At 35.6% G+C, this 26,802-nt stretch overlaps 1 protein-coding gene and 1 pseudogene across 8 annotated transcripts in view; both read right to left on the bottom strand.

Moving 5' to 3' along the window:
• The window catches only part of EVI5 (ecotropic viral integration site 5), a 229,097-nt gene that overhangs the window by 144,816 nt on the left and 57,479 nt on the right, over nt 1-26,802 (bottom strand). For all 8 annotated transcript variants that reach the window (XM_074335138.1, XM_074335136.1, XM_074335135.1 and 5 more), the window contains exons 2-5: nt 22,331-22,560; nt 4,888-5,077; nt 4,032-4,256; nt 3,149-3,223 (exon numbers count right to left, since the gene is read on the bottom strand). In XM_074335138.1, the coding sequence (XP_074191239.1) occupies nt 3,149-3,223; nt 4,032-4,256; nt 4,888-5,077; nt 22,331-22,479 (639 nt within the window). In that variant the 5' untranslated portion in view covers nt 22,480-22,560. The remainder of the gene's footprint in view (nt 1-3,148; nt 3,224-4,031; nt 4,257-4,887; nt 5,078-22,330; nt 22,561-26,802) is intronic.
• LOC141572486 (large ribosomal subunit protein eL28-like) lies at nt 6,957-13,502 on the bottom strand (annotated as a pseudogene).

Raw genomic sequence — 26,802 nt, forward strand, 5'->3', positions numbered from 1 at the left:
CTGAGTCATCCAGCCACCCAGGAGCTGAGCGGCAGCTCATCGACCTTACTCCAGCTGTGGAGGGCGCAGCCCGCTGGCCCATGCGGGAACTGAACCAGCAGCCCCATTGCCCAGAGCCCGTGTCCCAACCAACAGAGCCACTCATCTGCCCCATGGCCATTTTTTTTTTAGTTTTCAAAATAACACACTCTTCACAAAACAGAAACATCAATCATGCCCCAAGGCAGCAAAGACATTTCTTTCGAAAAGCCTTCCCCAGGCTAAACAACAGAACGAATTTAATAAACACCTTACCAATAAGCACCAACACACCAGCATTCCAATATTCCCCTCCCGGGTAGAAGAGAAATATAAAAGTAGAAGCCTTTTGCTTTAGCTAGTGGGCTTCCCAGTTTCGGGTACCCCCTCCCGCTCGGGAGCTGTAACCTTGCTCCTGCTTTTAATAAACTACCTTCCTTTACAACTCTTTGTCTCTCCCTGGTCCATGTGTCCATTCTTCAGCTTCATGAGACATGACCCCGTATCACACCCAGAAATTGCCGGCAAATCCTACATTGCTTCCTCTCTGCAATAGCATTGATATGGGAACTGGAGGAGGTTTAAAATATGGTGCTATTTTTAAAAATAAGTTGAAATGACTGAATATAAGGACCAAAAGGAGATATAAAAAACATTATCACTGGGTCCTTCTCAATAAAATTCAAACAATGGTCACAAAGTGCAAAAGTATAACACCAAGTAAAATATAAATATGAAGAACAATCAATCATCCAGTTGTTTCATAGTCATTCCTTTTTATTAGAAAGAGATCTGAATACTTGAGTCTTAAGAGTACCTGCCCGGTGGCTCAGGTGGTTGGAGCGCCATGCTCCTAACGCCGAGGTCGCAGATTTGATTCCCACATGGGCCAGTGAGCTGCGCCCTCTACAGCTAAGATTGTGAGCAAACAGCTCTCCCTGGAGCTGGGCTGCCATGAGCAGCCGGTTGGTGTGAGCTGCTGTGGACTGCCGTGTGTTGCACGGGCTGCTGTGGGCTATCGTGTGCCGCCGTGAGCGGCAGCCAGCATGAGTGGCTGGCAACCAGTGTGAGCTACCATGGGCTGCTGTGTGCTGCCATGGGCTACCTACCGTGTGCTGCCGTGAGTGGCCAGCAGCCAACCATGACCAAATGATTGCTCATAATGTCAGCATGGGCCAGGGAGCTGTGTCCTACACAACTAGACTGAGAAACAACAGCTTGAACCGGAGTGGGTGGGGGCGGGGGGGAGGAGAAAAAGGGGGAAAAAGAGTTCAGTGCTGGTACATATTTTCTCTGACACTGAGTTAGTAAGAATTCATGTCTTTTGCAAAGGTCGAAAGGGGACAATATCACCTATTTTTATAGGACTACTAAGATATACACAAAACATATATACCCAGCACTTTTAACTACTTTAACACAACATGCACTAAATAAGCTAATGTTGTAAAAATGTTTCTAAACTAGTCGTGGGAGGCAATATAGCATAGGTTGTAAGAGAATAAGCTTTAGAAACAAAGAGAGGGGCTTTTGAATCTGGTTGCACAGCACTTCCTAGTTTGTGGCCCCGGGATATTAAATGATTATTATTATGGTAGTGTATCAGCTGCCAGTGACAACAACAGTTAAGTAAATCAATTATGAATGAGAGTATCACTACCAGCACTGCCTGCAGTGTCTTAAAGGAAAAAGTGTGATGGCCCCTTATGCTTCCTAGAGAGTTACATCAGCTGCTATAAGATTCATACCTCAAGTAAGGAAAAACTACTCTCTAGATGCTCAACAGAAATAACTACTAAACAGTAATTTTGGAGCTAATATGAAAGTAAAAGGAATAGAATTGTGACAAAAATCACTGGATTGATAATAGGGATGTTTGAGTTCAACAGTGAAAGGCCTACCAATCTAACCAATTATAAATTAGGAAAAATCACAATTTAGCAAAAGAGCTATACCTCAACATTAACGTATCTAGGATTTTTAAAAATTATAACCTAATATCACCTAGAAATGGACAACTATTCTGCAACAACTAGAAACAGTTCTTAGGTTATAAGACAAAGCAAAAATCAGTCATTTTTATTATAAAACCCTCTTTGACATGAGGGTTTTGCCACTCAGAAAAGAAGTGTGTATATATTCCTGACAGTTACAGAGCTTTAAAACTTGGTGGAACTGTTGGGAAATTGAAGCAAAGCATCGGAGAAACAGTTTGCTTTTATCTACCATGATATGTGATCTTGGGCAAGTCACTGAACTTTTACTGCAGTCTACTTTATTGCCAAAAACCATGTTAGGCTTTTATATATATTATCTCATATAACCCTCACCACGAAGCTGAAAGTATTACCTAATTAAGGCCCATAGAGAGAAGTTAAATGATCTAACCCAAGTTCATAGAACTCAGTGCAGAGCTAAGATGCAAAAACCAGCCCGTATGATTCAAATCAAGTTATCTTCAAGGTTTCTTTTCAGATCATATTTTAGCTTGAGACTGAATATACAGGATGAGGACTTCGAAAACAAATTTTAACAAGGCTGAAGAGATAACACTATATGCCATTTCCCTTCAAAGCTACGACTGTCCTGTCTCTGACATCTGAAAACATCCCATCCAAACCCATTAAAAAATAAGTTACTGCGAATGGACGTATATATTATATCCCTGGGACAGTAAAAGTGACTGAATACCACTATTTTAGAGCCCAAAACAAGCCCCCAGTTTGTCACCATGACAAACAAAATTCCTGTATAAATTCCAAAGACATTATACAACATGAAAAACATTTAATATCAATACTAATCATGTCCTCCTTGGTTGGGAAACAATAACTCTTCATTAAATATTGGCATATAAGTTAAGGTTTAAAAGTAGATACAGGCTTTAGAAAATATTATGGTCCAAATGTAGACACCAAGAAGTTGAAATTTCATTTAGCAGTAGGATATTATTACATGTTATTTTCAACAGTTTTAATGTTTTAAAGTGCAAACTAAATATTTCTATTTAAATTTTGCCTAGACAAAAATATCTAATATCTACTTATACTTAATAAAAACAAGGACGCTTTTTAAATTCTCCAGTCCAACTTTAATAGAGAAGTTAATTGGATATTTAATACTAACTTACCTGCATAAGCAACAGTCCAACTATGAAAGCACTTCCTTGACAGTAACCAACCTCACGATCCACTAAAGAATATGCCTAAAAAGTAAAAAAATATTGTTCAAAATACTTTAACACAATATATTATACCTTCTCTAAAAATCTGAAAATAGTGAATCAGGTAAATTATAAAGACCATTTATTTTTTATAAAAGTTCTTCCTTGTTTGTTGTAGATTTTATCTTACAAATATTTAAAAAGCAAATGATTACATAAAATATTCTTTTTGCAATTTCCCAATTAGAAACTGATGTCTCCTAAGGACAAGAAAATAAAGGAATTTGTACTCAGGAATGTAACAGCTTAAAAATCATTTAAAATGTATACCTGATAAAGACAAAAGCAGAGTTAAGGCAAAGCACTGGTTAAGGTAAAGCACCGGCAAAAATGAAATAGTTTAACAAGAAATCAATATTCCACAGAGGTAGCTGGAAGGGAAAGGAATTATGGGAAGGGAAAAGAAAATTTTACAATGGTACACACTTCCAAGGACTAAGAGCTCTTAACAACACTGACCATACATAGCAAGTAGAAAAATTTGCTCCCAGAATGTGAAACTCACAGCAGGTGAATTATTCATTTTCACAGAGGATCTCTCAATGTATAGTGATTTACAGGTTATTTGATTTTGGCCAACTAATACCAAACAATATGATGAATCTTCTAATAAGTTCTCCAAACTAGACAGTAATGTAGCATCAGAATTAAAGCAAAAATTATGCTAAAGCCCAATTTATTGCCAAAGCAACTGATTATTGGGCTGAGAGTTCATGTTTCATTGTGGAAAATATAATTTCAACCTTCTGAGAATTCATTTCATTTCAAAAAATGAGTAAATAGAACTTACCTTCATTACATTAAATAAAACCTCCTGTCCAAGGCTATCTTTTTCCTTAAAAAAATTATGTTCAGGGTAAGTTCTAGCAATGTCCCTTCGGATCAATTTTTCACAAGGCGAAGTCATTTTCAGGAGTTCTGAATACTGATCCTTAATTGGCATACTTTGTGCACTGCATAAAAGTTGCCAAACTATTGCTCTAAAGTGGTGGGGTATCCCTTTACGAACAAGTTCCTAAAAATAAAAATAAAAGTAAAATTTAAAAAATGATTATTTAAGTCTCCTACTTTGGAAGCCAAGAAGATTTATTGAGGGTTGGAGTGAAGTGGAAGACTTTATCAAATTTATGATTCCCAAAGGTACTTTTATAATAAGACTAGGGAACCTTATCATTAAAGGACTAAGATTTGGCCCTTGGGTGTATCCTGTTCTGGTGAAGCTACAATGTTACGTATAAATTCTTGTCATCTCACTCAGAATATGGCCTCCAAAGATACTAAGGACTTGATAATCTGCAGAGCTGTCAATGGTAGTAACCATCATCTTACAAAGGGCTGTTATAGGCAAAAAGAAAGTAAAATATTGGTAATTCAAGGATGTAGGATGTCACTTCATTTCTGAATCTATAAAATGACAGAATTTAATTTCTAAAATAATTTCCAGCTATATTTCCAATTAGGAAACCTCTATAATAACTAATATCTACAAACAAAACAATGGGTAAAAATAAATGAAAATACATAAGGGAGACCTCTTTATTCTATTACCTGGAAAGTAACAGAATCTGATTTTTTTTTAATCCTGTTAATCCATGCTGAATTCCCTTTGGGATAACAGGAAGAACTCCAACAAAGAATATGAATACCTTAACTTGCTTTTCCTTTTTTTTGCGCACATCTTCCCATTCGTTAACGATTCTTCCCCAAAGTATCCAAGAGTCTTCTTCAAGGTGGCTGAGATTGCTCGAGGCTGATGAACTTGATACAAGGGAGGAACCACTGTTTCTTCTTGACCCATTTACAGATCTTAAAGACTTACTGTCCGTCTCTAACAATCTAAAACATAATTAAAAATTGCTCAAGACCTAATGTCACAGTGATACTAGATGAAGTAATGATACTTACCAGAGCTTCACTACAGCAAATTAGCCATAGCTGTACAATATGCATTTCAATAATACTTGGTTGACATCTAAAAAATTACTGCTGCATTTTTTTCATCTAAGCATAACAATTTCAAAATTTGAAACAGTAAATTATGTTGAATGTTTTAGTGCTATTAGTCCTGTCATAATTTTCCTTCACCTTCACTAAAAATTCAAATTAGGAGAAATCTGGTGAGAAAAGTGGTTAGGAAGGCTTCAGGAAAAAGGAAGCTGTACTTGGAAGAAGTATAACAAATTCTACGGAACAACAAATCCTATCATGTTTACAATGTGTCCAGGACTAAAAAAAGTAAGTCAGAGCCACTCAGATTAACCAAATCCCTTCTCTTTTTTCATTTTGCTTCACTCATGCATATCTAATTTGTCCCAAACAAAAAGTGTTTTGTTTGGTCCATGCAGTATTTGTGTAAAAAAACTGAACAATTACTAATATTAAAATTGGAAGATTTAATTTATTTGTTTATATACGCTTACATTTATATTTATTTACAATTCTGGATTCTCTTGAAAAATAAAAAGATAGGGCAAAACCAGGCCCATATTCCTGCACAGGAACAACGGGATGTAGCTACAGTAGTTACTTAACCCATTCAATCTCCATAATCTCTACTATCTCCCCAAAACTCAGGCCAACTACCATGTTTCCCTAAAAATAAGACCTAGCCAGACAATCAACTCTAATGTGTCTTTTGGAGCAAAAATTGACATAAGACCCGGTCTTATATCATATTATGTTAGATAAGACCGGGTCTTATAGTAAAATAAGACCAGGCCTTATATCAATTTTTGCTCCAAAAGACGCCTTAGAGCTGATTGTCTGGCTAGGTCTTATTTTCGGGGAAACATGGTAACAGCTGTTAGTCATTAGTGGGCTTACACTGTTAAATGGAGACCTCTGCACTCATAAGGTCCTGTTGGCCTTGAGTTTGCAACCCTATTTTAGGCCTCTACCTTATCTGCAGGAAAGATGGGTTAAGATAATTTTAGAGACCCGTTTTGAGACTCACCATGACATCAAATCTATTATTTTTTTCCTATACACAAGGCTAGAAAGATTGGAAAATGTGATTCTATCATTATAAAGATGCAAATTATATCATTCAAGTCAAGGTCCTAAAACATCTATTTGTGTATTTAACATGGCTACTACTTATTCCAGTAACTCCTTCAAAAAGTGATGTGTTTAGGGTACAAGAAATGCTCCCAACACTAATTTATGATATAGTAAACACTAACAAAGAAAAAAAAAAACTTGGATCAAACCCTACTTAGCAGATTACAGAAATACCCTTTGTGAGCCAGATTTTGAACCCTAAAAGCATTTAGCTCAGAGCAAAGAAAACTAAATATTGACTGAATTGAAATAAAATCAGAACTCCCATAATAAAAAACCTTCAAATCCCAAACATGTTATATTCAATAACACAATAATAGATATTAAACAATTGCTATCCTTATTCATGGGATAATTTAATACATTTTCATGGCAGAAATCATTTAAATAAAATGTCCCAAATATTGCTAGAAACAAAAATTCACAAAGCAGCCAAATTAAGCGTGAATTATTGCCATAAATATTCTTTATTAGAAAAGTATAATTAATGATGATGTTTTACTTTAAGTACTTTTTCCATAGATATATTTCAGTAAATCCATGATGTATCTCACAGAAAAATTAGTGTACATATGTAAGTAATTTTATGTATGATTCTAAACCCTAAGAATTCTAAATGGAATAGAGAAACAAACTTTACTAAAACATTTGAACCTAAGTTCTTCATTTCACTTTATTATTCATTGAATGCTTGCTATATGCCAAATAATTAAATTGCATCATTACCATCAACAGAGAGACATGCAGTTTAATAGAATATGATGATATTTCCTAAGCTAAACATAGTATGAGATACAATGGATGTACAGACGAAAAAGTGCCTAAACAGAAGGCTTTTAGAGCATCAGAAAGGTCTCAGATTGTCAAATTGTAACTTTCAAAATAATCATGAAATGCCAAGTGAATTCATGGATGGGTTAGAGAAAAAGATTCACCTTCAGAGGAAATTGAAATAACATATACAAATATACAAAACTGTGAGAAAGTTACAAATGAAACAGTCCAAGTAAACACATCACATTATTTAAAGATATAGTCCCTGTAGCAAGAAAGCAAAAACCAACAACAAAAAAGTTATTGTCCCTGCCTTAACTCATATAGTATATAAAAATGACTCAAAACTGGTAAGGATATATGTACTCCAATGTTCATTGCAGCTTTATTTACAGCAGCCAAGACATGGAAACAACCAAAGTGACCCTTAATAGATGATTGGATAAAGAAGGTGTGGTATATATACACAACAGAATATTACTCAGCCATAAGAAAAGATGAAATACCCGCTTTTGCGAACATGGATGGATCTTGAGATTAAGCTAAGCGAAATAAGTCAGACAGAAAAAGCTGAGAACCATATGACTTCATTCATATGTGGGATAAAAACTGAAAGCAACAAAGGAACAAGCCAAACAAAGAAACAAAAACTCATAGACACAGACAACAGTTTAGTGTTCCCAACCAGAGGGTAAGGGAAGAGGCGGGTAGTAGAAGAGGGTAAAGGGGGTCAAACATATGGTGATGCAAGGAGAACCGACTCTGGATAGTGAGCACAGAATGCAATATACACATGATGTATTATAAAATTGTACACTTGAAAGCTATGTAATTTTACTAACCATTGTCACCCCAATAAATTTAATTTAAAGAATGACTCAACATGGACAATAGGGCTGAATATAAAAGCTAAAACTATAAAAGCTCTTGAAGAAAATAGGAAAAACTCTTCACAATCATGGAGTAGGCAAGATTTGCTAATGGGACAAAAAGAAATACTAACCATAAAAGAAAAAATGTATTAAAAAATTGGACTTTAAACTTAAAATGTTCTGTTCTTCAAAAAATACCATTAAGAGAATAAAAAAGTAAGCCACAGACAGAAAAAAAAATATTGTCAACATATATATCTGACAAAAGATTAGTATCCAGAATGTATGAAGTCTTAAAATCAGTAAGAAGGCAAACTACACACTTTTTAAATGAATACGAGACAAACTGACAATTTCGAAAACAAGATAATCAAGTGGCCAATAAGCCATTGAGTGTTCAACATCTTTAGTCATCAAGAAATGCAAGTTAAAACCACACTATGGACACATTAGAATGGCTGCCATTCTAAAGGCTGATCACACCAAGCACTGCCCAGGATGGGAGCAACTGTAACTCAGGTATTGATGGCAGGATAATGTTTCAACTACTTTGAATAATTGTTTGGCAATTCTTTATAAAGTAAAATAAATTTTCTATGACTCAGCAAGAGAAATGAAAATATGCCACAAAAAGACGTACAGCTCAAAGTCATATAAGTTTTCGTTTTTTTTTTAAGATTTTATTGGGGAAGGGGAACAGGACTTTATTGGGCAACAGTGTGTACTTCCAGGACTTTTTTTTTTTCCCCAAGTCAAGTTGTTGTCCTTTCAATCTTAGTTGTGGAGGGTGCCGTTCATCTTCAAGTTGTCCTTTCAGTCTTAGTTGTGGAGGGTGCAGCTCAGCTCCAGGTCCAGTTGCCGTTGCTAGTTGCAGGGGGCACAGCCCACCATCCCTTGCGGGAGTCAAACCGGCAACCCTGTGGTTGAGAGGACGCCCTCCAACCAACTGAGCCATCCGGGAGCTCAGTAGCAGCTCAGCTCAAGGTGCATGTTCAATCTTAGTTGCAGGGGGCGTTGCCCACCATCCCTTGCAGGAGTCGAGGAATCGAACTGGCAACCTTGTGATTGAGAGCCCACACTCCAACCAACTGAGCCATCCGGGAGCTCAGTGGCAGCTCAGCTCAAGGTGCCATGTTCAATTTTAGTTGCAGGAGGCGGAGCCCACCATCCCTTGCGGGACTCGAGGAGTTGAACAGGCAACCTTGTGGTTGAGAGCCCAAGTGGCAGCCTTCGGAGTTAGGAGCATGGAGCTCTAACCGCCTGAGCCACCAGGCCGGCCCCGAAAGTCATATAAGTTTTATTCATAATAGCCAAACACAGAAACAACCCAAATATTTTTAAAAAAAAATGATTACATTGTGATATATTAATTCATTGCAATACTACTCAGCAAGAAAAAGAAACTGCTAATACCTATGTACATTAACATGGATGAATCCTACAAACATTAGACTGAGTGAAAGAAGCCAGATGCAAAGAGTACATACTATATGATTCCGCTTACATGGAGTTCAAGAACAAATATATTACAGCAGAAAATATAGGAGTAAATCCTCATGACTTTGGGTTAGGTTAAGCCTTCTTATGACACCAAAAGCACACATGACAAAATAAAAAGATACATAAACTAGACCTCAGAACTGAAAATGTTTTGTACCTCTCTGGATGCCATCAAGAAAGTGCAAAGGAAACCCACAAAACAGGAAAAAATATTTGCAACCCGAGACTTGTATGAAGAACTCTTACAACTCAATAATAAAAAGACAACAACCTAATAATTAAAAAATGAGCAAAGAATCAGAATAGACATGTCTCCAAAGAAGATATACAAATGGCAATAATCACATAAGATGTTCAACACCATCAGTCATTAGGGAAATGCAAATCAAAATTATAATAAGACAACTTTTCACAACCACTAGGATGGCTATAATCAAAAAGACCAATAATAACATGTACTGGTGAAGATATGAAGAAGGAACCCTCAGACACTGCTGATGGAAATGTTAAATGGTAAAACCACTTCAGAAACAGTCTGGCAACTCCTCAATTGATTAAATATAGAATTACCATATGAACCAGCAATTCCATTCCTAAGTATACCGTGTTTCCCCCAAAATAAGACCTAGCAAGACAATCAGCTCTAATGCGTCTTTTGGAGCAAAAATTAATGTAAGATCGTGTATTATATAATATGATATGATTATATAATATGATGTCATATTATATAATATGACATAAGACCTGGTCTTATAGTAAAATAAGACCGGGCCTTAAATTAATTTTTGCTCCAAAAGACGCATTAGAGCTGATTGTCTGGCTAGGTCTTATTTTCAGGGAAAATGGTATATCCAAGAGAAATGAAAACCTATGTCCACAAAAAACTTATACAACAAATGTTTATGGCAGCTTTATTTATAATAGCCAAAAAAGTGGAAACTACTCAAATGTCCATCAACTATTGAATGGACTAAAAAACATTGGTACATCCATAAAATGGAATAGTATTCAGTCATGAAAAGGAATTAAATACTGATACATGCTACAGCATGGCTGAACCTTGAACACATTATGGTAAGTGAAAGAAGCAAGTCACAAAAGGAAACATGGTATATGATTCCATTTATATAACATATCTAGAATACAGAAAACAGATTAGTTGTTGCTGAGGACTGCAGTGGGAGTGAAGGGAGAAGGATGTATGGGAAACGACTGCTAATAGATACGCAGTTTCTCTTAGAGGTGACGAAAATGTTCTAAAATTAACTGTGATGATGGCTGCACATCTCTGTGAATACATGAAGAACTACTGAATTGTACATTTTAAATGGGTGAATTGTATGGCATATGAATTATAACTCAATAAAAGTGTTACATAAAAAGAGCAAGCAAAATACGTCTATGGCAATAAAAATTTAAAAAGAGGTTTCAGAGGGTAAGATTACTAGAAAGGGCATAAAAATTTTCTGGGATAATGGAAATGTTCTAAGATGACAGAAATGTTAATTGGCATGTGGGTTCTATACAGGCGTATATATTTATCAAAACTCAAACTGTACACTTAAGAACTGTACATTGATCAAAAATTATACGTCAACTTTATAAAAATTTATAATATTGTTTCTGGCTAATGACACTATGGGTAGTAAAAATTAGGTGAGAAACTACTGCTTTTTATTAGTGGAAGCCCTCCAGAACTTTTTTTAAAACCACAACTATTACTGTTTAAAGGACTATTTTGTGTATCTATTTTGTAAAGAAAGGAAGGTATGAAAATTACTTCCTTTTCAAATCTGTTGGTCATTCTAGCAAATTTTAGAATTTTCCAAAGAAAAACTTCGGATTTTTTTTTTTAATTAAATTTATTGGGGTAACATTGGTTAGTAAAATTATACAGGTTTCAAGTGTGCAATTCTATAACACATCATCTATATATTACACTGTGTGTTCACCATCCAGAGTCACTTCTCCTTCCATTACCATATATTTGACCCCTTTTATCCTCCTCTACTGTCCCCCCCTTACCCTCTAGAAACCACTAAACTGTTCTGTGTGTCTGAGTTTTTGTTTATATTGTTCCTTTGTTGCTTTCATTTCCCCCATACGAGTGAAGTCGTATGGTTTTCGATTTTTTCTGTGACTTATTTCGCTTAGGCATAATAATCTCAAGATCCATCTATGTTGTCACAAATGGTCCTTTTCATCTTTTCTTATGGCAGAATAGTATTCATTGCGTATATATACCACATTTTCTTTACCCAATCTATCGAAGGACACTTTGGTTGTTTCCATGTCTTAGCCAGCGTGAATAAAGCTGCTGATGGGAATGAAAATTGATACAGCCACTATGGAAAACAGTATGAAGGTTCCTCAAAAAATTAAGAATAGAACTACGACCTAGCAATTCTTTTTCTGGGTACCTACTCCCAAAATCTGAAAACATTTATCCATAAAGTTTATGTACCCCTATGTTCATCGGAATTTTTTTCAATGCCGTAAGTATAATGAAGTCTTGTATGAAAGAGCTAGAACATTTTCCAGAAAACATAATACTTGAATTGATACAACAAATCTCTCCCCACTGAACTACTTAGTCATGGTATGCAGGAAAAGAATTGACATATTCATTAAAAATATGTAGAGTTTATAGAATGCATAGTTAGAATCATATAGTTTTATTCCTTATTGCTAAAAGTTGTGGTGAAACAACTTAGGAATACTCCTAAACATATTGCCACCTAGTTTCAATATAATTAAAATACTCTCATTGGTAATGGAAGGAGCACACTGCCTGGAAATGTCAACAATATCCAAAGACTTGAGCCTGGCAACCGGGAAAATGGTTAATACAGCATTACTCATAGGTCCACAGGCTACTGAGAAGTCTATTCAAGATTTGCTCACTTATTTTCCTCCTCCCCAGAGCATGTGGATTCACTGACTTGCATGGATTTAATGCAAAAGAAAAGCAACTACCTTCCCGTCCTACCATAATTTCCTTATAACTAATACAAGAAAAACTTTATCAGATTAAAGGGAAAAAGTACTGGCCTAACAGGAATATTGTATTCTGTAATCAAAGGCATTTCCTATAGGTTTGTGTGGCCTCCTGGCCATTTCTTATCTGCCACTACTATACAGTAATTCATAAACCCAAATTTATTAATCCTCTCAGAATACTGCCAGACAAAGACATCAGTGGTTGGGTCTCCATTAACTGGGGAATACACAATGTTCAGTCTCCTGACTACTCAGTAACTCCAAGTTTCTGTTAATCCCTCCAGCTCCAAGGGCAGCATCCAAATGGCTACAGCCCCACATTATCTGAGGTGAGGGTGCTAAAGCCAATTATCACTTGGGCTTCAAATAGTATGAAGGCCGGAAAAAGTCTAGGATTGGTTGCTTCCAGAAGCTTACAAGATTTGGCAAAGAGAAAGCATTTCCAGTTCCCTAATGAATAGGACTAGGGACTAAATTGACAACAGGGAATATGCTAACACAGACAGTAACTTGGGTTACCTTCACCATATTTTTTTTCTCTTTTTTTTTGGTTGAGGAAAGTCGGCTGATGCTTTATTGCTTTGGGGGGTGCTCAGGAGCTCTGGGAGGGGCAAGCCCACTTCCTCTTCAGCGTCAGGGGCTCCGGGCTGCGCAGGATGGTGCTGGCTCTGCAGGAGGCAGCCATGCGCAGGTCCACGTGGTACTTGTTCTTGCGTGTCATGTTCAGGAAGCTGCTGACAGGTGCCGGGCGTTCGTGTCGATGGTGGTCCGCACGTAGGAGGTGGACGGCTTTGGCTGGCCAGATTTCCACATCATGACGACCACCACACCTTTGCGGTCGGCCTCTGGCGCCACGCCCACCGTCTTGCGGAGAATCAGCCCGTTGTAGCAGGAGTTGTGGGCCTTCAGATTATTGGGTTCGGTGCTGTACGTCTGCTTGTTCCTTTTGATCAGAACGCTGGAGCAGTTGCACACAGCCATCCATTGCAGATGCGGGACATGGCAGTAGCGCCTCACGCTGAGGTGGCTGGAGACGGAAAGAGGACCTTCACCATATCTTTGCTACTGAGAATTGAACCGTGTCCTCACCAAGGGGATGCCTAGCTAAGAAAAATAGCAGTGTGCAATTCGTGATGGGCATAAAGCCTGTGGCAACACATATTTGATAAACATCAAAGAAAAAGCCTCTCTTTTGACAATACTATGATTGAAAAAAATACAAAGGAGAAGGGAAAAAAGAATGAGTTCTCTATTGGGAATTTGAACTGTTTGGGGGACATCCATGTAGATAAGAAGCACAGCAGTTGAAAAGCCAAGTCTGAAGCTCAGAAGAGAAGTGAAGTCTACAAACAGAAATTTGACAATTATTTGTGAACAGTTGTAGTAAACTTTGTAAATATCCTATCCTACTAAGCATAATGCTTTCCTATGGACACCAGAACTAAGAGATAAGGATAAACAGTAACAGGTCAACATGCCATTTGGTAACATGTAAACTGCTAAGATAATTTATAAAGAGCTAAGGAAGAATCTAAGAAAGCCAAGGAAGAAAACTGTTATGTGAGAAAAACACTTGGAAAGCTAAACACACTGGCACTTAGTACAGAGGGAGTAACTTTTCAAACATGAAACATCTCTTGTAATGTTACACCAAAGAAACAGGATATGAATGTGCTGGGAGAAAGCAGCTTGCTAGCTAAAAGAAAGGCCAATCAGTAGCAACAAAATGTATGCCTGACTCACACAGTCACACCCTTTCACATCAACATGATCAAGCACAAATTCATGTCTCAGAGCAACAGAAAACAAGGAAAGGAGAATTAAGAAAAAGCACAAAGAATTAGCACTGGAAACAATTTAGAGAAAACTCAGAAGAGAGGTGCTTAAATGACAGGGAGCTCTCCAGTCCTGAACACACAGGGTTTTGCTTTTGCTTTTGTTTCTTTATGATGAGATATTAGAGAAGGCAAATACATGAGTCTCACAACCCCTCCCAAGAATTCTGATCAGAAACTGATGGTTTGAAGATTACTTTATACAGACATTCCAGACAGACAAGTATAGCAGACTTAACTTCTTGGACTCCTTAATTTAAAACGAGATGATCCAAAGCTAAGCTGGTTGTAACAGAAAGAGTAGTATAATAAATTTTTATTAATTATATCATCAAATCCCTCAGGCAATCAGTAAATTGATGAAAATTTTAAATCCTCAATGAAAAGAAAAAGAATAAAGGTTTCAAGTGAAGATCTAACGGTCTCTCCTATGAGTAAAAATACATGAGTTTTTAACAAAGAGGCTTGAAAACATTTTTTATTTCCTTAATGTTCATGGCTGTGTTATGAGAGCATACCCTCAGGAAAAATGAGGTAATGCTGTGATGGTAAAATTGTAAACATAATATGAAAGTTACATCATCTAAATCAGCATTGTCCAACAGAAATATAATACAAGCCCCTTAGATAATTTTAAATGTTCTAGTAGCCACATTTAAAGTAAAAAGAGGTGAAATTAATTTTAATTTATTTTATCAAATATAGTCCAAATATCATTTTAATATGTAATCAATTTTTTTATATTAATGAGATATTCTTTTTTTTTTAAATCAAATCTTCAAAATCTGGTGTACATTTTACTCTTAGAGCATATCACAATTTAGATCAGCCAAATTTCAGGTTTCATTTGCCACATATGGCTAGTGGCTATCACAATGGATAGTGCAGATTTAAATGTTGGTAAGATTCAATGACATATAAAGTTTCAAACATTCCTGATTACCATATTTAAAAAATACGTTTAGAGTTTAAAAGAACCCGTTATGTTTCATTTTCATCTCATCTCCAAAATCTGCTAAAAAGCAAAATCGGATTCCAAATAATAGAATGTGAAAGGAAACAAACATGGCTCCAATACCAATTTTTAAACCACGCAAATAATGGCCCACTCAAAATTTAAATTAGCAACATTCACCTCCTTAATTAAAATGCATTGCTATTACGCTTGAACCATACTTTCTTAAATTTATCTCTGCCAAAGCTGAGAATACAAATTCCTTGTATTTTTTAAATGAAAAAGAAAAGTACATTTAACACACAAAAAAAGCTGTCCCATTTCAACTTTAAGGCTATGAATTATTAACTTTCATCAAACAGATCTTTGATACTGTATTGAACCATTTCTTCACATCTTTCTGACATTGCCAGGTGTACTTATTTCATTTCAGATGTACTTATTTTTAAAAATCGGTAACTGCAATAAAATTATGGGAAAGAAAAAAGTTCAGAGAATTTGATATTTTCATGTTTATTAAATTTAAATTTTCTAAAATACTGCTATTTTTATACTTTCTGAATCAAAGAGAGTTAAGTAACATAACCAGAGACTCATCACTCTTGGGGAGGAGAAGATAAAAACGAAATAAAAGCATCTCTGCTCTTACAAGTAATAGTTGTACCTCATAATTTTTACTTTACATATATAACTTGCATAGCTACCTTACAAACCATAGAAGTGGCTAGAGAAAACTTACATTATTATTTCTACAATTTTCCCTTGGATTTAATATGTTTGTGGAGTAGCAGGGCAGAACAGGGGGAGGACAGCTAGACCCTAGTGTTTGTCATTTTATTTTTTACTAGAGTCAGAGAGATGTGTTTTTCCCACAGGATTATTTTCCTAAGGCAAAACAAGATGTGCCTACATTCACCCGTTCTCTACACAAAAGTCCTTCCCATGGATTCTGGGTTTCAATAATTGAGAGAAAAGAAAAGGGGAAGGGGTAAAGCAAGAGGGGAAGAGGAAGAATGTGAACTCAAAAGAGTACAAATTTTTGACTAATTCCATACAAGAACAAAGGGTGACAACTTTCTGCTCCTTTTATGTCTTTAAAGTCTTACTTGTCAAAAATCTCCTTTAGGAACATCTTTAAATAACTCTAGTAATTATTATTTGTTAACATATACACCAAGCACATCTGATATTATGGAGTAAATTGTGAATTACTTGGAAAAAAAGTTCATCCATACCTCACTTAGAACAGTTTTCAATACAACGCTTTGTGTATTTTAGTTGTATAGTAATTATTGATCATACCGTGAAAATAAATTCAATGTTAATCACTTACAAGTTCAGCATGAAAAGTTATCTTTTATGCAAAATATTTTCCATGTAAGCAGCAATTCAAAACTTAGTTCTGCCCTAGCTTCATGTCCCACTAAGTTTTCCAGGTAATATCTCCTTTTCTTCTTAATGGTCCCTGTCACTTTCTTTTCTCTGAGGATCTATTTGTAACTACCTTCACACAACCTAACACTGTACTTTGCTCTTTCACAATCCTCTTCCAAATTCATCTTATCCAAGAAACTTTGCCAATATACATATTATATTTGAAGACTGTCTCCTCCCAAAACCTCAACCAGAAGATCGTGCTCAAAATTTTTCAAATGTAGTAAGCAAAGGGGCAAAAACTTAAAACCAATAAATACCTACATACATACATTAAACCCTAACCCTAACAACAAGGACATCTGCTCACCACTTACATTCAAATTTGTGCTAGAGGTACTAGCCAGTTGCAATAAGGAAAAGAAAAAAAGATAAAAGTCATCCAAATTGGAAAGGAAAAAGACAAGTGCTTTTACTCACAGACAACATATTCATTTATATAGAAAATCTAATGGAATCTAAAAAACTAAAAAACAGCAAAATCTACCAAAACAAGTGAATTTAACAAGATTGCAGGCTACATAATCAATAAAATTAAAGCAATTTTATCTCTATATGCCAGCAATGAACAATCAAAAATTAAATTTATAAAAACTATACCAGACACAAGTAATAAGTAAATGAGAACATATTGTGTTCATAGGTGGAAGGCAATATTGTTAGGGATTCAATGCAATTCCAATCAAAACCTCAGAAAGTGTTTTTGTAGAAATTAACAACTTTATATACAATTCATATGGGAATGCTAAGAACCAAAACCAGTCAAACAAAAGAATAAAGATGGAGGATTAACACTATCAGATTTCAAGCTTTACTATAAAGTTACAATAATCAAGATAGTATCATATTGGCATTAAGATAGACAAACAGATCAATGGAACAGAAGAGAGTCGAGAAATACGCCTGTACATATATGAGGTGTGATCAAAATACACGGTGAATGTTTAAATAAAAAAAAATTATTACAGTAAAAGACACATTGCCATTAATCTTCCTCAAAATACTCCCCCTCACTTCAAACATACTTATCCCATAATTCCTGCCACATTCTGAAGCAGTTCTGGAAGTCCTCTTTTGTGAGTGTCATTAGTTGCACTGCTGTGGATGCCTCAATGTCCTGAATCGATTCAAAATGTTTTCCTGTCATGGTCATGTTGACTTTGGGAAAGAGCCAGAGGTCGCACAGTGCCAGATACAGTGAATAAGATGAATGAGGACACACCGTAATGTTTTTATTTGACAGAAATTGTCGTACCAGAAGTGATGTGTGACACGGAGGAAGCCTTTCCATGTGATCACAAAATACAGTGAATGCTGCTGCTGAGTGCCATCCAACGGAAAGGCAGGGATCTTCAATACGGAGGCAGCATGCCGAACCTTAGTAACAATGTGTGACAAGTTTCAACTTGTTCCGTGCAGTCAGTCGGGTGTGAGCTACGGTTGAGAGAAGGTGTGTTTTAAAGTGTATCATAAATTATCCTCCATCGCAACAACGCTCCGTGTCACATATCACTTCTGATATATGGCAATTTCTGTCAAATAAAAACATTATGATGTGTCCTCATCCACTTTATTCACCAGATCTGGGACCGTGTTACTTCTGGCTCTTCCCCAGAGTCAAAATGATTCAGGATATCGAGGCAACCACCACAGTGCAACTAAAGAAACACAAAAAAGAACTTCCAGAACTGTTTCAGAAAGTGGCAAGAATTACGGGATAAGTGTGTTCAAAGTGAGGGGGAGTATTTTGAGGGGGATTAATGGCAATGTATCTTTTACTGTAATACTTTTTTTTTTATTTAAACATTCACCATATTGTTTAATCACACTTCGTATGGACAACTGATTATTGACAAAAGTACAAAAGTAATAAGGGAAGAAAGGATAGCTTTTCCCAAATGGTACAGAAACAATTAAATATGCACATTCAAAAAATGTACTTTGATCTATACTTTGCTCCACATACAAAATTAACTCAAATTGGATCATAGACCTAAATGTAAAACTTAAAACTATTAAATTTCTAAGTATAATATAGGAGTCAATCTGTGTAACTTTGAGTCATCAAAAGTACAATCCATAAAAGAACAATTTCAAACTGGACTTCAAATCTAAAACTTTTGCTCTTCAAAAGATGATGCTAAGAGAACGAAAATTCAGAGTTGGGAAAAAAATGCTTGAAAAGCATACATCTGATAAAAGACTTGTATCTGAAATATATAAAGAACTCTAAAAACAAAGTAAGAAAGCAAAAAAATAAAATAAATAAAACGAAAAAAGCAAACAACTTAATTATTTTAAATGGGCAAAAATTTCAAACAGACATTTTGTGAAAGAATGGCAAATAAGCACATAAAAAGACGCTCAATACTATTAGAAAATGCAAGTTAAAACCACAAGATACCACCCCAGCCTATATGGTCAACTAATATCTGACAAAGGAGGCAAGAATATACAATGGAGTAAAGACAGTCTTCAATAAATGGTGTTGGGAAAACTGGACAGATACATGCATATAAATGAAATTGGACCTCTTTTTTATACTCTATACAAAATAAATTCAAAATGGATTAAATACTTAAAATGTAACACCTGAAGCAAAAAAAAAAAAAAAAAAAAAAATCCTACAAGAAAATATGGGCAGTAAACTCTTTGACATCACTCTTAGCAATATCTTTTGGGGTATGTCTCCCCAGACAAGGGAAACAAAGGAAAAAATAAACAAACAGAATTACATCAAACTAAAAAGTTTTGCACAGCAAAAGAAACCATTAACAAGACAAAAAGACAACCTACTGAATGGGAGAAGATATTCACCAATAATACATAAAATAAGGGGTCAATATCCAAAACATATTAGGAACTCGTACAAGTTAACACCAAAAAAACAAACAATCCAATTAAAAAATGGGCAGAGGACCTGACTGACATTTCTCCAAAGAGGACACTCAGATGGCCAATAGACAGGAAAAGATGCTCAATGTCACTAATCATCAGAGAAATGCAAATTAAAATCAAAATAAGATATCACCTCACACCTGTCAGAATGGATATCATCAATAAATCAACAAACAAGTGTTGGCAAAGATGTAGAGAAAAGGGAACCCTCACGCACTGTTGATGGGATTGCAAACTGATGCAGCTACTATGGAAAACAGTATGGTTTCTTCAAAAACAAAAATAAAAAAATAGAACTACCATATGACCCAGCAATCCCAATTCTGGGTATTTATCCGGAGAAATCCAAAACACAAACTTTAAAACATAGATGCACCCCTATGTTCATTGCAGCATTATTTACAATAGCCAAGATGGAAGCAACCTAAGTGTCCAAAGATAGACAACTGGATAAAGAAGATGTGGTACATCTATACAATGGAATGTTACTCAGACATAAGAAAAAGAATGAAATCTTACCATTTGCAACAACAATGGATGGACCTAGAGGGTATTACAATGTTAAGTGAAATAAGTCAGACAGAGAAAGACAAATATCAAATGATTTTACTTACATCTGGAATCTAAAACACAAAATAAACAAACAAAACAGAAACAAACTCCTAGATATAGAGAACAAATTTATGGTGGCCAGATGGGAGTGGGGTTGGGAGATGAGTAAAAAAGGTGAAAGGAATTAAGAAGTACAAATTGCCAGTTATAAAAATAGTCATGGGGAAGTAAAGTACAGTATAGGGAATTTAGTCAACAATATTATAATAATTATGTATGGGGTCAGATGAGTATTACTTATTGGGGTGATTACTTCGTGAAATCTATAAATGTCTAATCACTATGTTGTACACCTGAAATTAATGTAATAGTGTATGTCAAGTATAATTGAAAATTTTTTAAAAACCCAAAAGATACCAAGACCTATTAGAATAGCTAAAATTAAAAAATATTGACCATACCAAGGGTTGGTAGGGATATACAGGAAATGTTATTTTTCGTTTTTTGTTTTTAGGAAATGTTTATACACTGATGGTGGGAATGTGAAAAGTATAGAATCTTAGTAAACCATTTGACAGTTAAATGTACACCTACCATATAAACCAGCCATCGAATCCCTAGGTATTTGCCCAGGAGAAATGAAAGCATACATAGATACAAAGGTTTATATACAAATGTGTATAGCATTTCCTAACAACAGGTGAGCAGGTAAACTGTGGTACACCCATACAATGGAAAGCTACTAAACAATAAAAGAAATGAATTATTCATATAGTTCAACATGCTACAACATGGATGAATCTCAAAATAATTATGCTGAGCGAAACAATCCATTAAATGAGTACATACTGTATGACGCCAGTTCTATAAAATTCTAGAAAATGCAAACTAATTTACTGTCGTGTCCAGCACAACAAGAGCAGTGTGAAGCGAGACGGGAGGCGCAGGGTTAAGAAAGACAGTAGCTACGAGTAGAGTACAAGCGGGGCCAAGGGACTCAAGCCTCAAGGACTGAGCCCCAAATCGGGCCAACGCATGGCTTCTGTTAGTAATCATACAAGAAAGCAAAGTTTGATTTTTCCATGGTCCACGAGTCACATGCCTGACTGGCTGTTCTTCCCGAAAGTCCCACGAGTCACATGCCTGACTGGCTGTTCTTCCCGAAAGTCCCCATTGTGCTCCAATACGTCCTGTGCCTTCACACACAGGCACAACCCCAGGGGATGGATCACTGTACTGAAACCATCAGATAAGAGAGCCTGACCGATATTATTCCATCGGTTCCCAGCTTTCCGGGACACTCCCCCAAGGAAGCTTTATCGACATTATTCCATCCGGTCTCGGCTTTCCGAGACACTTCCTTGTGATGTCACGGGGAAGGCGCAGGGAACAGACGGTTAGCAGCTACGAGGCAACAATCTACAGTAACTGAAAGCAGATCAATGGCTGCCTGGGAATAAGAAGGGGAATACGGATATGTTCATTTTCTTGATTTTGGTGATAATTTAACAGAAGTCAAATTTATCAAATTATTAAGTATGTGTACTTTTCTATTATGTCAATTATATGTCAAAAAGGCTGTTAGAAATTATCTGTTATTACCGTTAAAGCCAGCGGTGATATAGATCTTGACAGACTACAAAAGGTTGCTCCTCAATAATTCTTTTGTAGCTGATGCCCTAGAGAGCTTCTGATAATAATATAGTAAAGGGGCACACAGAGTCCAGAGTACACATTCCTGGCAGAGTAAACAACTATTCTATTTCATACCCATTGTCAGAAAAGGATACTTTGCCATCCATGAATAAATTTATGAAGAGATTTCCCACTCTAAATTACAAACCAGATATCCGTCCAAAATTAAATTATTTTACATTAACCAATGGGGACTATTTAGAGAGTTTAAAACAAAAATGGTACTTCTATTCACATTTTTAAATTTTTTCTAAAATTCAGGAAGAATTTAGGGAATACTCTATATTAAGAAAATAAATATCTAAAGCTATCTGAGTCAGCAGACAATTTTAGCCCAACTCCTCCAAAAAAGACTTGAATACTTTTGTTAAGCAATGTTGATGAACAAGGAGCCAAAACTAGAAAACAAACATTCTTAATAAGAGTAAATATTTAAAATTTTGATTATGGAAGATATATAGAAATAGTTGAGTCTACATAACCAGAGAGAGAAAAGCCAAGCAACTTCACTCACCTATTCTGTTCCTCCAGTTTAGCCAGGAGTTCTACCTCGTCTGGACTCAACTGTGACGGGGAAGAGGGTGAGAGGGCTGGCGTTGATAGCGTCGGAGATGACGATGTAGTATGTAATGAAGCAGATGGACTTGCCACCTGACTGGCCATCTGACTGACTGTGTGTGATACCGTGTTCTTCACCCATGAGAGAGTAGAACTCAGCTTTTCTGCAACCTTGTCTGTCGCCACCTAAGGAGAAAAAGAAGAGTTCCATGTGTTGTAGTTTTACGGTATTCATTACCAAGAACTTGATAATCCTGTTAAGTTTTACTTAAAAACCATCAGAATATTCTCTTTGAGGTGATCAAGGTAAAATCTGTTTTAGCAATAATTATCCTAACATCCAACTTTTGGAAACTGTTTCAATTCTGCCTCATGATTAAAAACTAGATCAGTGTTTTACAAATTATTGGTTGAAATCCATCAGGGAGCGATAAAATCAATTTAATAGGTAACACTAGCATTTTTTAATAATGAAAAAGAATGGAAAATGTCAGTGTAAAGATATATTGTCTTATGAAATTTTTGTTTCAGTTACATATATGTATTAAAGCTATGTACTTACATGTATGTATATATATGGGTGTAGTAAGTTGAGATATAAAATGTATTTTTTATTGGGGTTATAGTCAAAAACATTTGAAAACCAAGGAATTCAAACATGTCCATTAGGTGATGAGCATAAGGAAATTCTATAACATGACTAATAACAATTCAACAAAAACTGGGTTTACTTGACATTAACAAGATGTACTTAGATCCATAATATCTGTCTTCAAATCACTGAAGGGTATTTTTATAGAAGAGGTGCTAGTTCTAGAGGAACAAAATAATGATAAACGAATGAGGAACAAAATTATGATAAACGGGTGAGTTAACACAGTGAGACAGATTGAAGGTACAATTTTCAAATAGAACTGTTCAGAGGTAGAATGGGATGCTTAAAAAAGGTAGGCAATTTCCTACCAATAGCTACAATAAAGCAGCTATTAGAGCCGTATGTCAGGAGTTGGATGAAGGTGTGTTTCTGTTTTAAGTTGGCAACCAGAACTAGAAAAACCTTTAAGATCGCTCCTATCTCTAAGATTCAATGAATTGTACATGTCTATATATTTGTCATAAATCATACCAACCTTCTAAACAGATATGTATACAATAAATTAAGCTGAAATACTATATATAAATAATATTCAAACAAGGTATTATCACTTTGGGAATGAAAAATAATGTAAACAATAACCATATTTGATTATATAAAACTAAACATTCCTAATGATGAGTTAACAAAGAAGGTATAATAGATTTTTAACAGAATGTACTTTTAAAAACTATCATAGAACAGCTTCTTGATTATGAAGTCAGACATATAAAAGCTGAAAACTACAAAGTACTTTTATGTGCTTTAAGAACTTAAATTTTATGCAATAGGTAAATAATTAAAGCATGATAAATTATTTTCCGAATCAGCATATTCTCAGCCAACCTTGGTTATAAAAAGCAATTCATACACACACAAATTAAAGCCCAACATATACATAAATTAAAATCCCACCCAGGCTATTTTAGCAGATAATATTCTCCTCATGGGTTGCCCAAGGCTTTCCTCCTCACCTGAACACACACACATGACCCTCTTTCTCTCTCTATCCCTCTCCCTGCCCCCTTCCTCCACCTAAACCCAGCAGAAGATTCAATATAGGTAAAGGATAACATGCAAAAGGGATTCTACGGCATTAGTTAAGCCACTCAACATGAGGCTGGAACTTCTAAGACAAACATTTGATTACAAGTGCTGAATAGTAGCAAGAATTATATTAACCTAAAGATACCTCTTATTTTCATTTTTAATAACTTTTCCATTTTAGAACTCATTTCCCTTGGGAATGTTATAGAAAGGATGGAGGCTCTTACTGTTGAGGGAAAAGCCCCCAAGAAAAACAAACAGGATGAAGTATGGGAACCAAAGAAAAGAAGCATAGGGCAGATCATTTTGGTTTCTGGGTAAAAGAAGTCCTCGCCAATGCATAGACCAAGAGCACAGTTCATAAGGGCAAAAGGCCAGATAGGAACCCAGGAATAATTTAGCCAAAACTTCCTTTATGCCAGGGAAAAGGCAGGAGCCAGAGTGGACAACAAAATAGCCTACTGTGATTTGTTACCCTATTGAGCTTCTCTACATAGTTACAACTACAAATTCAATTGTGAACATGGCACTAATTTGCATCTCAAAAGCACACTACATTTTAAAAGAGAAAACCTAAAGTGTTACATTTACTAATACCATTAGTGTTGAATATACTTACAACTTTCAAGAATTAATGCTTTATATTTCCATTATATAAAAGTTCTCTGTTCAAGTTAATTGCAGCAAAGGCAAAAGACACCTATTATTTGCTTTAATTATTAAAACAAATACATTTATCATACCCTTTCTGCATACTGTAGCAACAGGTTTCCATTTAAAGAGTTAGAATAACCAAGAGCACAATCCTGACATCTTTTCAACCTTGCTGAAATGAGATTTAGTCTATAACTGTTGAAGGTTCAACAACCCATGTTCACATTTTATATTTTTAAATATAACTGAAGTATTTCATTCCAGGTACACTTTAATAGTTTAATACTCATGGTTCTAGAAATCCCACAGGACTGAATTATTTTTCATATATCAATAATTCCTATTTTTCCTTTACTTTTCCAAATCTCTACTCTGCCACCTCTAAACCTCTTTCCCTTATCCCATGGTAAACTGAGGTCATGAACACATAATAAATCTGACAATGCAATTACGTCACAAAGTTCCTCTCTACCTCATAGAGGTGTTATGTATTTATTTTTGAGCATGAACATACTTTGAAAAGATTAAAAATATCATTAAAAAGCTTTAGTAATCAGACATAAAAGGCTGCATATTGTATAATTCCATTTATATAAAATGTCCAGAATAGGCAAATCTAGACACAGAAAGTAAATTAGTGGCTTAAAGGGGCTGGGGGAGGGGAAGTTGGGGCATGACTGCTAAAGGGTACAGGTTTCTTTCTGGAGTGATGAAAATGTTCTGGGATTAGACTGTGGTGATGGTTATACAACCTTGTGAATATAAAAAGTGCCATTGAGCTATATACTTTAAAGGAGTGAATTTTATGGTATGTGAATTATTTCTCAATTTTAAAATGGCTTAGTCAATCTGGAAAAGGTACATAACATATGATTCCAACTATATGACATTCTGGAAAAGTCAAAACTATAGAGACAGTAAAAAGATCAGTGGTTATCAGGGGCTGAGAGAAGGGAGGAATGAACAGGCAGAGCCCAGAGGATTTTTAGGGCAGTGGAAAACTACTCTGTATGATATTATAATGGTGGCTACATGTCATTGTACACTTGTACAAACCTATGGAATGTACACCACCAAGAGTAAACTATGAGCTTTCGATGATTATGATGTGTCAGTGTAGGTTCAATTGTAACGTGTAGCAACCTGGTGGATAATGTGGGTAATGGGGAAGTACATGTCTGGGGCAAAGAGTATATGGGAAATCTCTGTACTTGCCAATCAATTTGGCTCTAAACATAAAACTGCTCTAGAAAAGTAAAATCTTAATAAATAATAAAAATAAATATAAAGTTTACTAAAAGCCTTAGATATTACTACAATATTTGAATAGGAGCTCCATGAGAAATAATCATGGTTCCTTTATATTTTATTAGAAGTTATAAGGATGCTTTCAACTCCCAGAGGACTATTTTTATTTATAAAATTTACTGGGGTGACACTGGTTAGCAAAATTATATAGGTTTCAAATGTACATTTCTATAATACATCACCATATATTTGATCCCCTTTTCCCTCTTCTACCACTTTTTTTTCTGACAACCACTAAACTGTTGTCTGTGTCTATGAGTTTTTGTTTCTTTGTTTGTCTTGTTCTTTGCTGCTTTCCATTTTATATCCCACATATGTGTGAAGTCATATGCTTCTTGACTTTTTCTGTCTGACTTATTTCACTTAGCATGAAAATCACGAGATCCATCTATGTCGTCGCAAATGGCAGTATTTCATCTTTTCTTATGGCCGAGTAGTATTCCAATGTGTATATATACGAGGTCTGAACAAACAATATGGTGAATGTTTACATAAAAAAAATTATTACAGTAAAAGACATTGCCATTAATTCCCCTCAAAATACTTCCCCTTGCTTGGAACACACTTATCCCATCTTTTTTGCCTCTTTCTGAAGCAATTCTGGAAGTCCTCTTTCATGAGTGTCTTTAGTTGTGCTGTCGTGGCTGCCTTGATGTCCTGAATCATTTTGACTTTGTAAAAGAGCCAGAAGTTGCCTGGCGCCGATCCAGTGAATAAGGTGGACAAGGACACACTGTAATGTTTTTATTTGACAGAAATTGCCACATACCAGAAGCGATGTGTGA

This window comes from Rhinolophus sinicus, linkage group LG06 (genome assembly GCF_036562045.2).
Source record: "Rhinolophus sinicus isolate RSC01 linkage group LG06, ASM3656204v1, whole genome shotgun sequence".
NCBI lineage: Eukaryota > Metazoa > Chordata > Mammalia > Chiroptera > Rhinolophidae > Rhinolophus > Rhinolophus sinicus.